The sequence below is a fragment of the Poeciliopsis prolifica genome, unplaced genomic scaffold (genome assembly GCF_027474105.1).
Source record: "Poeciliopsis prolifica strain line A6 unplaced genomic scaffold, Auburn_PproV2 SCAFFOLD002, whole genome shotgun sequence".
NCBI lineage: Eukaryota > Metazoa > Chordata > Actinopteri > Cyprinodontiformes > Poeciliidae > Poeciliopsis > Poeciliopsis prolifica.
Window position 1 is genome coordinate 18,701,930 of NW_026562377.1, and position 14,550 is coordinate 18,716,479.

General features: G+C 38.1%; 1 protein-coding gene across 6 annotated transcripts in view; it reads left to right on the forward strand.

The window, feature by feature from the left end:
* The window catches only part of celf5a (cugbp, Elav-like family member 5a), a 221,658-nt gene that overhangs the window by 105,296 nt on the left and 101,812 nt on the right, over positions 1-14,550 (forward strand). For all 6 annotated transcript variants that reach the window (XM_055047006.1, XM_055047030.1, XM_055047013.1 and 3 more), the window contains exon 3: positions 14,486-14,534. In XM_055047006.1, coding sequence (XP_054902981.1) covers positions 14,486-14,534 — 49 coding nt within the window. The remainder of the gene's footprint in view (positions 1-14,485; positions 14,535-14,550) is intronic.

Here is a 14,550-nt window from a genome sequence, read left to right on the forward strand (position 1 = left end):
AACATATTTAAATTTAATACCTGCTCATGAATACATGCATGGATACAAATGCCTTCGGAAGGTGGAAGGCATGAGCAGCAAGTGAGGTCGTGGGCTGTCAAGAATGGAGCTGTAAAAGTGGAGGAGGGAGCATTATGAGGTTAGCGGTAAGAATGGTGATGCAGAAAGTTATGCTCACTCCCATTGCAGCTCATCAAGCTTTGGTTACTGGATCGTTTATTCTGAACCCTCTTCTTTTACAGCACAGGAGATGTCATGTCAGTCAAATGGACCTGATCCGGATACGAAAGTATAGACGTGGTCCTCTGAAGGAATGAAACCACTGTTTTTGATTTTAGGGCTTTAAATACAGCACCATATGTTGAACTAGCATGGAAACTCACATTGTTAGCTATTACACCAATTGTAATAGCTAGTTTGACCTCACTGAAATACTTTATGCTAAAAATCATAGTAGGATCACTTTGTGCAGGTGTTTTTGTGACCATTGTGGCACTAGCATGTTTTCTTACTTTAAACACTATTGAGATAGTTAAATAATGTTATCATTAATAGGTTATTGCTGCATCATATAACATATTTTTGTATCCAAGTGAAATACAGTGGAGAAACTAACAGTGATAGAGGTATTAGAAAATATGATTTCAAGTGTAGTTGAATTCTTAGCAAACATTTTCTTGTTGAGTGGAGAGTTTTAATCCCATTTTTGTTACTTTATAGCAGTATGATTATCATTGAAGACATAAAGGACCCCTTAAGAATAGGACAATAAAGGAAGGTTTTCTTGGTATGTTCAGATTTGCAAGAAGCTGTCAAAATGGCTTTAGTTTGTTCCCAGTCAGCTCTTATTCACCAACACACAAAATGTGTTATCTGTAAGGAAATGGTAGCTTGTTTTTAAAAGCACTTGTAGGAGTTTGGGTGTATTTTTCCTTCACTTATCAATACTTAGTTGATTTCGCAACTAACTACAACCTCAAGAGATTGTCTTTTCTATGTGCTGCAACATAGATCACTCCCTATCTGTCCCAAACTATAGTTCACTGTGAGTGCCTCCTAAAGCACCTTCTTGCCCTCAAAGCTTTCCATTTTCTGTCCTCCCAACACAACATACAGTACACGACAAAACTTCTGTTATTCCCTCCGCGCTCACGGTGTTGAACGATTCTGGACACAAGCACACAACACCGCCTCAAACCACATTCACTCACCCACTCCAAACCTTTCCCAATGAAATAAACCACAGAAAGCCTTAGGATGCAGTGAGGAGTGGGAGTTAACAAAGACACTTCCAATGAGTTTTCCGCTCCAGTGCTTCTTGTTCTCACTTCGTCAGAGTGTGTTTGCTGCAGATTTGGAGAAATGGCAAGAGGTCAAGGCAGTGTGCTGCTCGCCTAGCCCCCAGGTTCTGTGCGGTTCAAGGTTGAACCAGAATTGCAAAGGTGGGAATGAAGGGGTAAGGTGTTTAAGAGAGGTCAGAAAGCAGCCATTCCCCTCTTCATTATAAACCAAAATGCACTGATGAGGCACTTTTCCACTAGCTTTTAAACTGGAACGCCTCTAACAGGTTTGGTTCCGGTCCGCCCTGGCCAGATTCATTTTTCCATTAGCAAACCCGGCGTGGCTCTATGTGGAATGAAATATGAGTTTATTTGAGTCCATCAGGACCACAACCTCAAGGTTCTCCCTTGATGAGTGTCCCTGCAAACATCAGCGGAGAGTTGACCACAGCTGCTGGGTGTTCACGACCCGCTTCCAATAGTGAGGAACAGATCTGTAATGGAGACGCTCACCACTGGGGTAGAACCGAACCGCACATTAGTTTATTAGAGTGCAACTTGCCAGCATCTATGGACATGTGTGGATTTTCTCCAAGTGCCTGGATTACAAATAAACAAAGTTTGCTGCCAAGTCAGAAAAAGAAGGCAGTGTGGTGGAACTAGGAGAAGTTGCAGGTGACAGAAAACTGTGTGTGAGCTATGACCATGAGGGTGTATGAGAAATGGTGTTTTGATATGCTGGGAGTGGAACTTGGAGTGGATGGACAGAGTAGGCCAGGTTCATGTCAATCCTGAGAGTCCTGGCATACAGTTCTCCTTTTGAAGGAACTGTACAAACATACATGTCCTTGCAACTCTACCTAAGACAGACGTTTCCAATTTCCATCAAGTGAAAAATATTGATCACCTAGTTTGATCTGTATCTCACGCATATGTGACTAAACAGTGGAGTATCAGTCGAAGTATCTGAGCTCTGAGATTTAAATGCATACTCAAGATACCAAACCAAGTCAGTGGACAGTTACCAACATTTGCTTTTTGTAAAGCTTTAACCTGTCCGTACTGATTTTAGATGGTTCTGATTTCTTTTTAAACTTTTGGTGTCATATAATTCTGTCTTTTCAGATATGAATTATCTGCAGTCTAGAGACCAATGTAAGTTTAATTACAGCAATTCAGGAGTAAATACAATTTACTCTTGAATTTTTTGTCTGAGTATCAGTTGTGCAACATCATCTCAGTTGGTATGTGCTTGTGCTTTCCAAGTTTCGTAGTTGTTTGAAAATAATCTTGGCTGATTAATGATCAGTTGATTAAGTGGACGGGTAGGTGTGCATCTGACTAGTTTGTTAGTTTCTTTCATTATGTGTGCAGATTTACTTTCCAAAAAAGTTAACAGAAAAAATATTAAAACACAAGGGAACAATTATCAATAATAACTTAATGCAATCTCACTTCAAAAAGGCAAAAGCTCACTTTTGGCTGCACATGTTCCAGTCATATCTGTTGGCATTCAATGCTCTGGAGTGGGGTTACTGCAACATAATTTCACAGCCTTTAACACCATCAGGTAGCTGATAAATATCAGACAACCTTCTGAAAAATCTTTTGAATTTGAATTTGCATATGACCTCAAATGTCAGCTGGGAGACTTTTCCTGATAATTCCCTTCAAACCAAAGCCAACATGCCGAACTGTGTCTCTGTTGATTCTGTCTCTATTGTGTTTTGCTTTTTCTTCTTATGTCCTCCTTCTTCTTCCCATGAAGGGTGGCATGAGGTGTACAGGAAAAAATGCAAGTGCTGGAGAATTTCTAATAGGCAATCATACTGCCCAGGACAAGGATTCCTTCTGGAGGCCCAGGGACCATTAAAGAAATGTCATCTCAACATAGGTATTCCAGGAATTATGAGTCAGTGGGCAGGAAACACTTCTTGGCTTCTATTGGTCAGGGCAGCGGGCAGTAATCTGTCACAATCCTGGACTTGCTGTGACAGCATTTGGAGCTCAACACTGAGGCTATAGGAACCATAAAGTTAACCGTGTTTGTGTGTTTATGTCCGTCCATGTATAATGAAAGTTTATATGGGTGAATACATATGTGACTGACCACAACAAAACCAGGAAAAAGTGTCCCCAGGGGGTATTTGAGTTATTTACATATTCTAAAGATGTGGATTCTGAGTTTTCTAATTATGTAGAACTGAATAAAATCAAAAGGAAAAATTAACAAGACATGGCCATTTGAATGTTTGGCAACCAGAATGTTGAGAAAAAAGCTCAAAATTTTTCTAAAGAATTGTCCCCAAAGCTGATAAGCCACCTGGGGGTGTCAACAAAGATCATTTATGTTAATTTGCAAAACCCAACGCCCAAACATTGATTGTCAACTAAACCTATGGCTCTTAGAAGAAAATCAAATCTTAAAGATTATTTCACTTTGAAAAGCCATTTAAAAAATTAATTTTTGAAAATATAATAATATTTGTCTAACAAGCCATTTTATCCCTAGTCTGAAAAACCCAAATGTGTGAAAATAGCCAATGAAGCCCGGAACCTTAATTAGCTCTGAGTTTCCCCCACATCCTAAAACAGCCCAGATTTACTCTGTAAACAAGCTGAACTAAAACACAAAGTTGAACTTTTTAAAACTGAAATTTAAAGCATGGCATGGCTTTTCCATAACTTCAATAAGTAAATTTTGGAAAAAAAAGAAAAGAATGACAATCACAATTTTCTCAGGAATTGGTTTTTTTTTCGGATTGCGCTCCAGGAACTTGTTCCCACTTTTTTCCGTGACGTGTCACATATAATGAATATCTCACTTTCATAGACTATTTTGATTATGTTCAGTGAACGTATTCCATTCTCCAAGTTGTCAGAGGCAATGTTTCACTTTAATTTGCCTGAAAGTACAACAGTGAGTCACTAATCCTGAATGCAAACAGCTAATCACTGTGTTTTGTGCTGTCATTTATATTGCTGTAATCAGAGCTGCAGAAACTAAGTCTGCATAGTACAACATGGAAGTTTAAAGCGATTTTCTTAATCATGCATGCACAGCTTAGCTCTGTGACAGAAAACAACTCACATGGTGGAGAAAAATGTTGTTGCCAATGAGTAAGTGATGCACAGGAAAAAAAAAAAAAAAAAAAAAAAAAAAGAGATACCATATCATTTGTGTGGGTGCATATTGGCTTCAGGGAACATGACACAGAACAGAAAATGAAATGCTGTCAGAATAAACTTCTAGCCTCTTACTGAAAAAAAGAAGTTTGCAAAATTTCCAAAACTTAGCATAACCTTGGCTTGCATAAATGTAAAACTTTGTCTTTTTCAAAATGTACTAATCCAATTTCCCATCTTGAAACCTTTGTCACAGATAGGTAGGCCATATCTTCTTCTGTAGCCTCTCGCTGGTGCCTGAAGGGAAGGTTCTCCTAGCAATCAATTTGCTGCAGACGGTATCCCAGAATGTCAGATGTTAATTATGGAATTTTTCCATTTTTTTTTAATCTATGGCTATTGCCTTAGTTTAACTGAGATTAATTAAATATATCCTCAGAATACTTTGCTCATGTGCCAATCTGAACTATTTTGTGGATAGTTATTTGGTAGTTAATTCTAAACCAGAGTCGCTGTGGTTGTTGGTCAGAGTTTGCTCTGCAGACATGGCCAAAATACTGCACACCTTGCTTGTGGAGTGAATTTACAATGGTTAGATGTTGTTAGTTTTGTTGCTAACGCAGTATGTGTAGAACCTGTACTAATCTGGAGCCACCGCATTTAAAGGACTTAGAATGTTTTCTGGACCAAGATCCAGGTCTTGGATTCATAGTGAAGTACAGGCAATGAAAAAGTGAGGAAGGAGATCTGAAGCATTTTTGACCCAGAAAGCAGGATTTCTGGATCAAAAGAACCCAAAAGAACAACATTTTCTCCTCATGGAAAATGACGTCCATGAGGAGAAATTTAAATTTTTTGTCTTTATGTGGAGTGACTGATTCACAGAGAAGAATTGTCCTGCAATTAGAAAGCCACAGGTTCGATTCCAGCCCCATGTCTTTATATGTTGAAGGGTATGGCACTTAATCCCAAATTGCACTGATCTCTGTATAAGTGTGTGAATCATGCTGAGTGAATGAGACTTTAACTGTTCCGTACTTTGAGTGATCAGAATGACTAGAAAAGCAAAATATTGCTGTTGTCATAAAGGATACGAGCTTGGTTGGAAAATTCCTGTTTGTTATTGAGACGCATAAAAACAAAACCTCTGACATTTTGTTACTTTCTGCTTACTCACAACGTGTGTTGTTGAGGCTGAGGATCGTCCAGATGTTATCCTGCTGAAGCCACTGGATGTGGCCTACTGACACCATCCTACAGTGTTGGTGCATAAAGTTCCTCTGAAAAGCCCAATCCATGTGAAACACTAAGTGAAATAAGAAAGTCAAGGTGTCGGTCCATTTGGGAAGAGAGAGAGAGAGAGAGAGAGAGAGAGAGAGAGAGAGAGAGAGAGAGAGAGAGAAGAGAGAAAGAGAGAGAGAGAGAGAGACCACCAAAAGCTTAAGCCTCCAGTGTGCTGTGCAGATAAGATTCATTAGATAGGTCGGTAAATGCAAGAGAGAGGCACACAGAGGGGGGGAGTGAGGTTGAGCTCGCTGCTGCTCCAGCATTTGTTGACACAGATTTACAATGAGTCTCCCACTGCTTCACGCATTACAGTAACACACCATGTCAATAGCTCTCTGGGCTTGAAAAGCAGCCATGCCAAAGATGTCTGGGAGCGATGCCCTTCTCCTGATAACGGAAGTGTTGCTCATAAGTCAGAAACTGAAGGCAAAGGAAGGGTTTCGGAAGATATAATGTCCTTCGCTTTTGTTTCTGTTTTTGCCTTTTCTCCTCTTCTTTAAAGAGCTCCTTTTTCTAAGATCCCTTCCTTCTCTTTGTCCTTAACTTTGGTGTCTCCATGGATCTCTTTATCTTTTGACTGCCCTGCTACAAGCTCAGCAGGACAGGATTTGGGCATTAGCTCAATCCCCACATATTCACCCCCCTCATGATTGCACGCTGTTTCTATCACCCACTCCAGTCCACTGATCTGGTCTTATTGGAGTTTGGAGTCTTTAATACAAATGCAAGTGTATAGCTTACATTCTGCAAGACTAAAAGCTATATCAATGTCCTTTGAGGGAGGTTCAGAGTTGATGTGGTGGGTGTAGAAAGTAATATGTGAACTCACCAGTAGGTGTGGATGGCTTTAAATAGAGTTTTTCACACAAATACAAAAGTTTGTCTGCAGAGTCATGGAAAGCCACAATTGCGGTGTTTTCTTTAATGTGTGACATTCACCTTCAAGAATTGTTGACAAGTGCTGAGTTCTGCTATCTGTGTAATGAGGACTGTGGCACTCAGACAGCTGGCCAACCACTCCAGCTTGTAACGCTATGATAATAGACAGAGTTGGAGAGTGTTTTGGAAAGCATTTGGTAGATGGACTTCAGGCTGTTTCTGAGAGACCGTTTGTGCTTTGGGGAAGAGATAAACAGGAACTTGGATGGCTTTAGACAACAGAAGGTCTAATGGTCTTAATCAGGAGATGTTGTCGCTGTGCTGGTGGTAATGGTGCTGTGCACTGCACATGCTTGTGAGTGAGCTGGGGCAACATTGTTGATTAGTGTATTACAGGAGGCACTTTGAGTAACAGATGGTTATCAACTGTTGGTTCCAAAAAGAGCTTTCAGCCTTTTTTACCCCCCTTGATAAGTTACATTTTGTTGTTCAAAAATAATCTTAAATAATGAATTTAATAAAAAATGATGATAAAAACCTGCTGAAATTCCTTTAGAGACTAAAGTCACACAATACTGTTATGTGACATAAAAGTACAAAAGATTATTACTTAATTATTTAATAAGATAAAGCATTCAAAAACATATTGTTGTCCAATCTCACTTTATATCAGCTAATGAAAGCAGTTTTACTGGACTCAATGAACAAAAGGTACTTTGTTTTACTCATTAAACAGAAGATGTCTGCAAAAATATCTTCCATCAGTAGGGAAATAATTTTTCCTCCACCTATCAGGAAAAGTCTGTCTCCACCTTCTTCCAGAAGGCCTTCAAGAGTCCTTTTTCCTCAAGGCTAGAGAACCTACTTTAGCTGAAATAACTGAGATGTTTCTTATTGCAGTCTTGTCTGACAGTGGTGTGAGGACAGCTTTCCCCATACCTCACTGTTAGATGTTTGAAAGGTTTCTTGGATGTACATTCTGCTTCGAAACGCCTCACTGCATCTCAATGAATTCAGAGATTTGACTTAACCCAGGACTTATCATTTCTTACAATTTCTTACATGTTTGCCAGTCCTTTGTGGATTTACTGTGACGTTTTGGTCATTGTCATTTTACAGTACACAGATATTCAGTTTAAATTCTTTCACAGATGCTCTCACGTTTTCCTCAATACCCTTTGATAAAGGGTAGATTTTATGGTTGATTGTATTATTGTGATCTGGCTCGATTCTGAGTTTTTTTCTCCTTTTTTCCCCCCTAAAAGGTTGTAGGTACTCATATGTCCAAAAAACAACAGTCTTGAACAATCCTGAAGTGCTTGGGTTTGCAAGTTGAACCTCTATACTTTTCTTTGAGAGCAAAGGCTTCCTCTTTGCACCCCTGCTATGAAAGTAGCACTTTTGTAATATTTGTAATTGTAAAGAGCCTTTTGTCTTCTTTTAGAAACTTGTGCTGTGCTTTCAGAGTGTACTTGCTTGGACTGTTCTCTGGAGAGTGGAATAGCTGATTGGAAATTTCTTTGAGACCTCTTTAAATTCCTTGTCAGACATCCATCTTCTTCCAGAAGGCCTTTAAGAGTAATTTAGATCTTACCACAAAGTTCATTTTCACTTGAGATGTTTGTTGTTTAAACAGGACAGACCAAATTCAAAATGCTGAATAAAGAAATTGTAATGATGTATTCCAGATGATATGTAGTGGTTTGTTAAATTAACCATTTTAAGTAAAAATAAATGAATAAAAAATCAGATTTGTTCTAAATTGTTCCCCTCAGAAAATTCCAATTATTTAATCAGGATTAAATACACTGACTTCAAAGGGTTATATGTCTAAATGCATCAAAAATATGTTTGGAATATGGTCTGTAAGACAGAGTCCTAATTTTTATTGTAAACTATACTAAATAAGATCATCATACTGTCTGTTGTACTTTAGAATTAAAACTTTTTGTACTTGCAAATCAGATAGTGACTTGCTGAGGTCTGGAGGTGTCTGTTTTTTTGTCCATGTCAGTGCCTCCAGCTCTAAATCCTGTTGGTTCTGATAGGAATCCCAAAGCTTATAGTGGCTGCCATCTACTCGGCACCGACTGATGCTTCTTATCAGGACCACCACACTGCTGCCGCCAGCAAATTTCCACATATGAGTAAATTATAAATCACCTGCACAAACATTCTCCCAGATGAACATGCTCACACAGATTCAGTCTAATCATTGGCGGACCAAAAACTACAGAAAAACTACCTATTTTTGTCATAGTTTACTGGTTTGTGTTATTTTAAGCAATTATGGATCATTGTTCTAAAACAGGGTAAGAAAAATATATTAAAAGTTCACTGTTGGAACTGATTCAAAGAGTTGCTCACCAGGTCTCCATAATTATTTATTTCAGGGTTTTTGTGTACATTACTGGGTGTGAAAACAATTGGAGTATTCTGGGTAATACTACTGCATATTCATGTACAAATCAGCATTTCTTCTTCGTATTCAGTTAATTTGGTGAAATGAAATATACTTGATCATCAAGCTTGAGCAACCCTAATTTTTCAATAAATTATGCCAAGTTGTCATTTTATTGGTAATGAACTATTATAATTTGAACCAAACTCTTCACGATTGTCAACCATGAAAGAGCTCTCCTCCCTGGTGATTCCTCCCCCCCTCTCTGCTCCATCTCCTTCCCACTGTATACAGTACAGATTTATTAGATGAAGCCAGGGGCCCCGGACAGTCACCACTCAGCACTCCCTCAGATCAATAATTGGAAATATTAATTATATCAGGCGAAACGGCCCAGTCAGATGGGGGGTGTTTATGCTCATGTTACTGAGCACTGGAGCAATATGAGCTTTGATGGCCCACTAATGTGTATTAATGATCCCAGGACAAACATTACTCTATATTAAACCTGAATGAAGGCCAGGACACATCACACATATTGTATGGCTGTTAGTGCTATTTTATTGCAGTAAGTTACTGTAAGTAAATGTTGTTGCATAAGTGTTTTGCAACTGCTTTCTTATTTCTAAGTAATATATATTTTTTTTTTCTTAAATGGCCAATAGCTTCAGTAAATGTATTTATTTAATGGCTTTATTGTTGCGAAAGGTGCTGGAGCTGCATAGTGTAGGATTTTTCTACCAAGCCGATTTTGGTAATGGCACAGCAATAATCAGTTTAATGATAAACAACAATTAATAATTAATTGCTAACAAAACCATTAATATACATATTTTTTCGGCCTAAGATGGAACACACGGGTCATCTCTTGTTTTTTTTTTTTTTTTTTTTTTTTTCTTTTCCTGTTTTTCACTGCAGAGCTGTATAGACAGCATGAATAAAACGACTTATAAACCCACTCTTTGTTGGACCAACAACCGCTCACAATAGGGGATGAAGATCTGATTACTTGAAGCAACAACCAATGAAAATACACTGATCATTATGTTTAAACATGAAGTTTTATAAGTTCAAAGTAACACAAGTTTATGTGTTTTCCATCTTTATGTCAGAGTTATTATTGCAAAACACACACTTAGAAAATAGCAGGCATCTCTAATCAGATGATTTTCATTTTGATCAAACCTCCCATTTGTAACATAGCTGAGAAATACCAGTTACGACCAGTAACAGAGGTCTACCATTGAAACTATTAGCCAGAGTAGTTTGAAACCTGAAATAAGGTTTTAGGGGTTGTGATAACATTAATCGTAAACACAAGATGCTTGTTTATACTATTTGCATTTCTATAATTTGAAATCAAAGGGCCATCTATCAGGGCTGGAACCCAACTCCATTTAGTGTTGCTCCAATATTAAAACAAACACACACAACAGCTAGATACCCTGAAACTGAAGTTTAATAAAGTTCTAAGAACTCAGATATGTACAATGTCACTATGTTGGTCGAACAGAGATCCAATTTAGGTGTTCTCAATCAACCATATCTAGCCCTAGTAACAATATAGCCAACCATCAGTCTCAAAAATTAATGAACAGAGACAAAGCAGCTGGATCTTCCAGGACGATTGCACACTACATTATGTACTGTAGGCCCTGGGGTTTCTATCTGACCCTCCATATGAAAAAGCTTCATGCTAGAGCTAAGAGCTTAATTCAACTGACTGGGGGCTTAACTGGGCAAATGAGGCAGCTCAATAAAAGCATATGGAACTTTAGATTTGTCAAAGCCCTTGGAGCTGCAGAGCTTTGTGGAGTGGGAAATAGAGGAAGAGAAAGGCTCATAGCAAAAAGAAGAAAAAAAGCAAGGAGTATATTTCTGAGAATAAAGGTAGATTCATTTGAAGGTTGTGAACTGAGCCCTTTTGAGTCCTTAGAGCAACACAGTTAGCTCTCCTTCGTGTCTACCCGGTTCTGGTGTTTGAGATTTCAACGGACTAAAGGGAAACGTTACTGAAAGCAGCAATGGATTATTCTTAAGAAAAGTTTCTCTTTTTTCTTTCAACACCATATTTTACAGCATGCAAGTTTGTTCAATGCTTTTTACTTTAAAATTATAAGATTCAAAACAGGACAGAAATTATGATTGTTTTAGTCATTTTTCTTTATTTTCACAAAATCTATAATGTATATAAAATACCCTCACCAGCCTCTTTCTTTCTCAGTTGTTAAAATACTGACTCAGCTCATAGCATGGCAATAAGTCAGTGTATCAGGTGTCTTGACCTGATGAAGACGACTTCTTCAAGTTCTGATCCTCAAACAGAGTGAAGAAGAAAGGACATTGAAGTTTCTTTTAATCAAAACTTTTTTACTGTGATCCAGTGGCTTCAACAATCTGTCAGAGCATTTAGAACAAAAAATGCAGCCAAAAAGCTTGCAGCAATTATGTGATTCTTTCAAATCAGTACGGACCAAAATGTCATAAAAACATTTCCAACACCTTGTTTATTTTATGACATAAAGTATTATTTTCTATGCACGTTGGGAACCACTGCTATAAATTAAGAGTTTTGGAGTATTGTAAGTGTATTTAACAGAGAAAATTATATAGGTGGAGTTAGCAGAACAAAATTGTTGTTTGTTGTTTTTCTTGTGCATACGTTATATTTTTAATTCTAGAATTCTTTAACATTATCAGGAAACATAGAAACACCATATCCGTATTGACTGATTGTTTCTGGGCACTTCATACTTTTGTCAAATCGTTTGCATTAGTGTATATGCCCAGCTTTTGTGAAAAGTAACACTGCATTGACTGCTTCGTTTTCTTGCCAAAAGTAGTGCTTAATGTATTTAAATTAGATCTACCTTATTTGTGTTGGTGACAAAATACATAAAAAAGAGGAGACATTGTCCATTTAATTTCTATAGGAAATATGCTTTCCTCCCCACCGCCCCTCCATGTGTTCGAGGGAAATTTAACGAACTGAGAGCCATCAGCTGTTCGGCACCATAATGCACTGCTTTTGGGCAAATAAATAGACCATTAAGCTGGCATGTTGGAGGCTGAACAGTAACTAGCTTTGGAGAGAGTTTCCTCCCCCACATAGTCACCCCATGGAGCTGCCTGAGTCTGTACTATTGTGAAGGAGCAGCAGTTCCTTCTTGCACATTCAAACTTAAACAAGTTTGCATTTTTGAATCTATTTTTGTCAATGTAAATAATCAAGGTCTACATTAGAGAAGTATTTTTTTGTGTCTGAATAGAAAAGAGGTCTAAAATGAATGTGTTGTTTTTCTCCCATATGAGAATGCTTTTTTCAGGCTTTCAACATGCATCCGGTTGTGATGCTGTAATCTATCCGTGCATGCTGTGGCGTGATGCACCCTGTGGCTTGGCATTACCATACTGTAGAATTACTTAGCTTATGTTGTACAAGAGAAGAAAAAGCACTTGCAGACAAGGAGCCACTCAAGTAACAAGGAGCTGAAACCTCAACTCTCAGAAGCCTGCAACATCCTCCTTACTTTCCCACAAAGTCTTAACAGGAGCTAGTTATTATTTACAGTGGGCAAATTTATGGAATAATTTCAGCAAAGGAAGGTTACTCAGTTCCTCAAGGTGAAAATTGATACATTTAGCACTTAATGAATTGGGCCTGGTCCGGTTCCCCCATACATCACCATGTTATTAAGACATTTTAAAATCCCATTATGGTGTTTCTCCTTGAACATGTCATGCTTTTATTGGATTGCCCTGTCTTTAAATCTGACCTTTTCATCCTTGTTATGGAATTGAACAAAAAAAAAAAAAAAAAAAAAAACACCATGGAAAGATGGGTCAAATGTACATAGGTGGTTAAAGAAAAACGATCTCTTGGTAATTTCTTTAAAATGGTTTTTCTGGGAAGGCCTTGTGATGGCAAATGTTTTTATTTTCATTTTTTTAATTAAACAATGCTGAAATCTAATGCCTTTCAAAAGTGTTTATACCTCTTGAACTTCACACATTTTGTCATGTCAAAGCCATAAACTTCAATGTGTTTTTACTTGGATTTTATATGGTAGACCAACACAATTTAATGGAAAAGAGTGAAGTGAACTGTAAAGGAATAAAAACTTGCATTTGTATTTTTCTAACGTGAGTAAATACCTTTTAGAACCACTTTTATCTGTAATTCCAGATTCAAATTTTATTATTTGTGTTTCCACCAGGCGACACGTACAGCTTATTTTGTCAATGCTATGCATACATTGCCCTTGAACAGAACTAGTTCCCAGAAACATGTCAGTCTGCCATTGACTTTCCATTTTTGGATTTTGGATTAGATGGTTCTCTGTGGATGTTCAGAATTTTGGAGTTTAGATTTATTTATAACCTAACCTTCTTTAAATTTTTCAGTAGCTTTATACCTGAACAGTCTGCCATGTTTATTAATTTTCATGATGCTTTTTGCCATTTTCTCGAGCTAGTCTTCACAAAACAGATGGATTTATAGTTAAATCACACACAGATCTCTTTACTATTACATTTGAGGGCAATTGTTTGCACTGGATTATATTTCGTAAAGAGGACTGAACACAGAAGTAAGCCCCACATCATTGAGTTTATTTCTAAAACAAAACCAGTCAACACTTATACACTACTTTGTTCTATCTATCACACAAAATCCTCATAAAACATTTTGAAGCTAGAGGTTCAAACTGTGAGAGTATTGGGTATTGGTCTTTCTTGGGTTTTACATTTCTGCTTATGACGTTGAATGCTAAGTAAAAATTTTGCGAACATATTCACAAGATTTTGATGACGTCACAAAAGCAAGACCACCTTGTAAGTCCAAGCATAATCAGAAAGTATAACTTAAAAATCTACTGACAAAAGAAAGAAAGACATGTCGGGAGGATAGCTCATCGCTCATCATTTTACATTTTCCTCCAAACAAAAGGGACCCAACAAGTATAGAGAAAGTGTTTGGCTTGAGCAGAAATAATGAGAAAAGAAAGAGGTAATATTGGGGAAGGAGAAGAGCGTGACACAAAGGCTGTGATGACACAGGCATCTAATCCAGGCAATGCCATTCTTATCAGGGTCCAGTGGATTAGAGTGAGCCTCCTAACCAGAGAATTCTTCCCAGCCAGACACTCTCCACAGCCCAAGGGCCTGGATCAATAGGCCCGCATTGATCTCTCTCCTCCTGTGGCTGGATTCACTTTTATTAGGACTCTCTTGGCCTCTTTCTCTTAGACACACATATGTATCCCATGCAGCTGCTGAGAAAAACCTCAGAATGAACAGATGTAGCCTCCACACACGCACATACACCTTCTGTATAGAAGACGGAAAGGGCCAGGCTGTTTTTGTTGAACTGAATTGCTGTAATGAAGGATGCTAGTGTGTCAGTTTCCACCCTCTGCCAAGAAGTTTTGATTTGTTTTGAGAGAACCCTGACTTTCTTAGCCTGTCGCAAAGATGCTAACCTCTCTGTTGCTTTGTCTTTCGTCTACTCCAGATGACCCGCCCCATCCAGGTGAAACCGGCAGACAGCGAGAGCCGTGGAGGTAGTTGTCTTCTTTT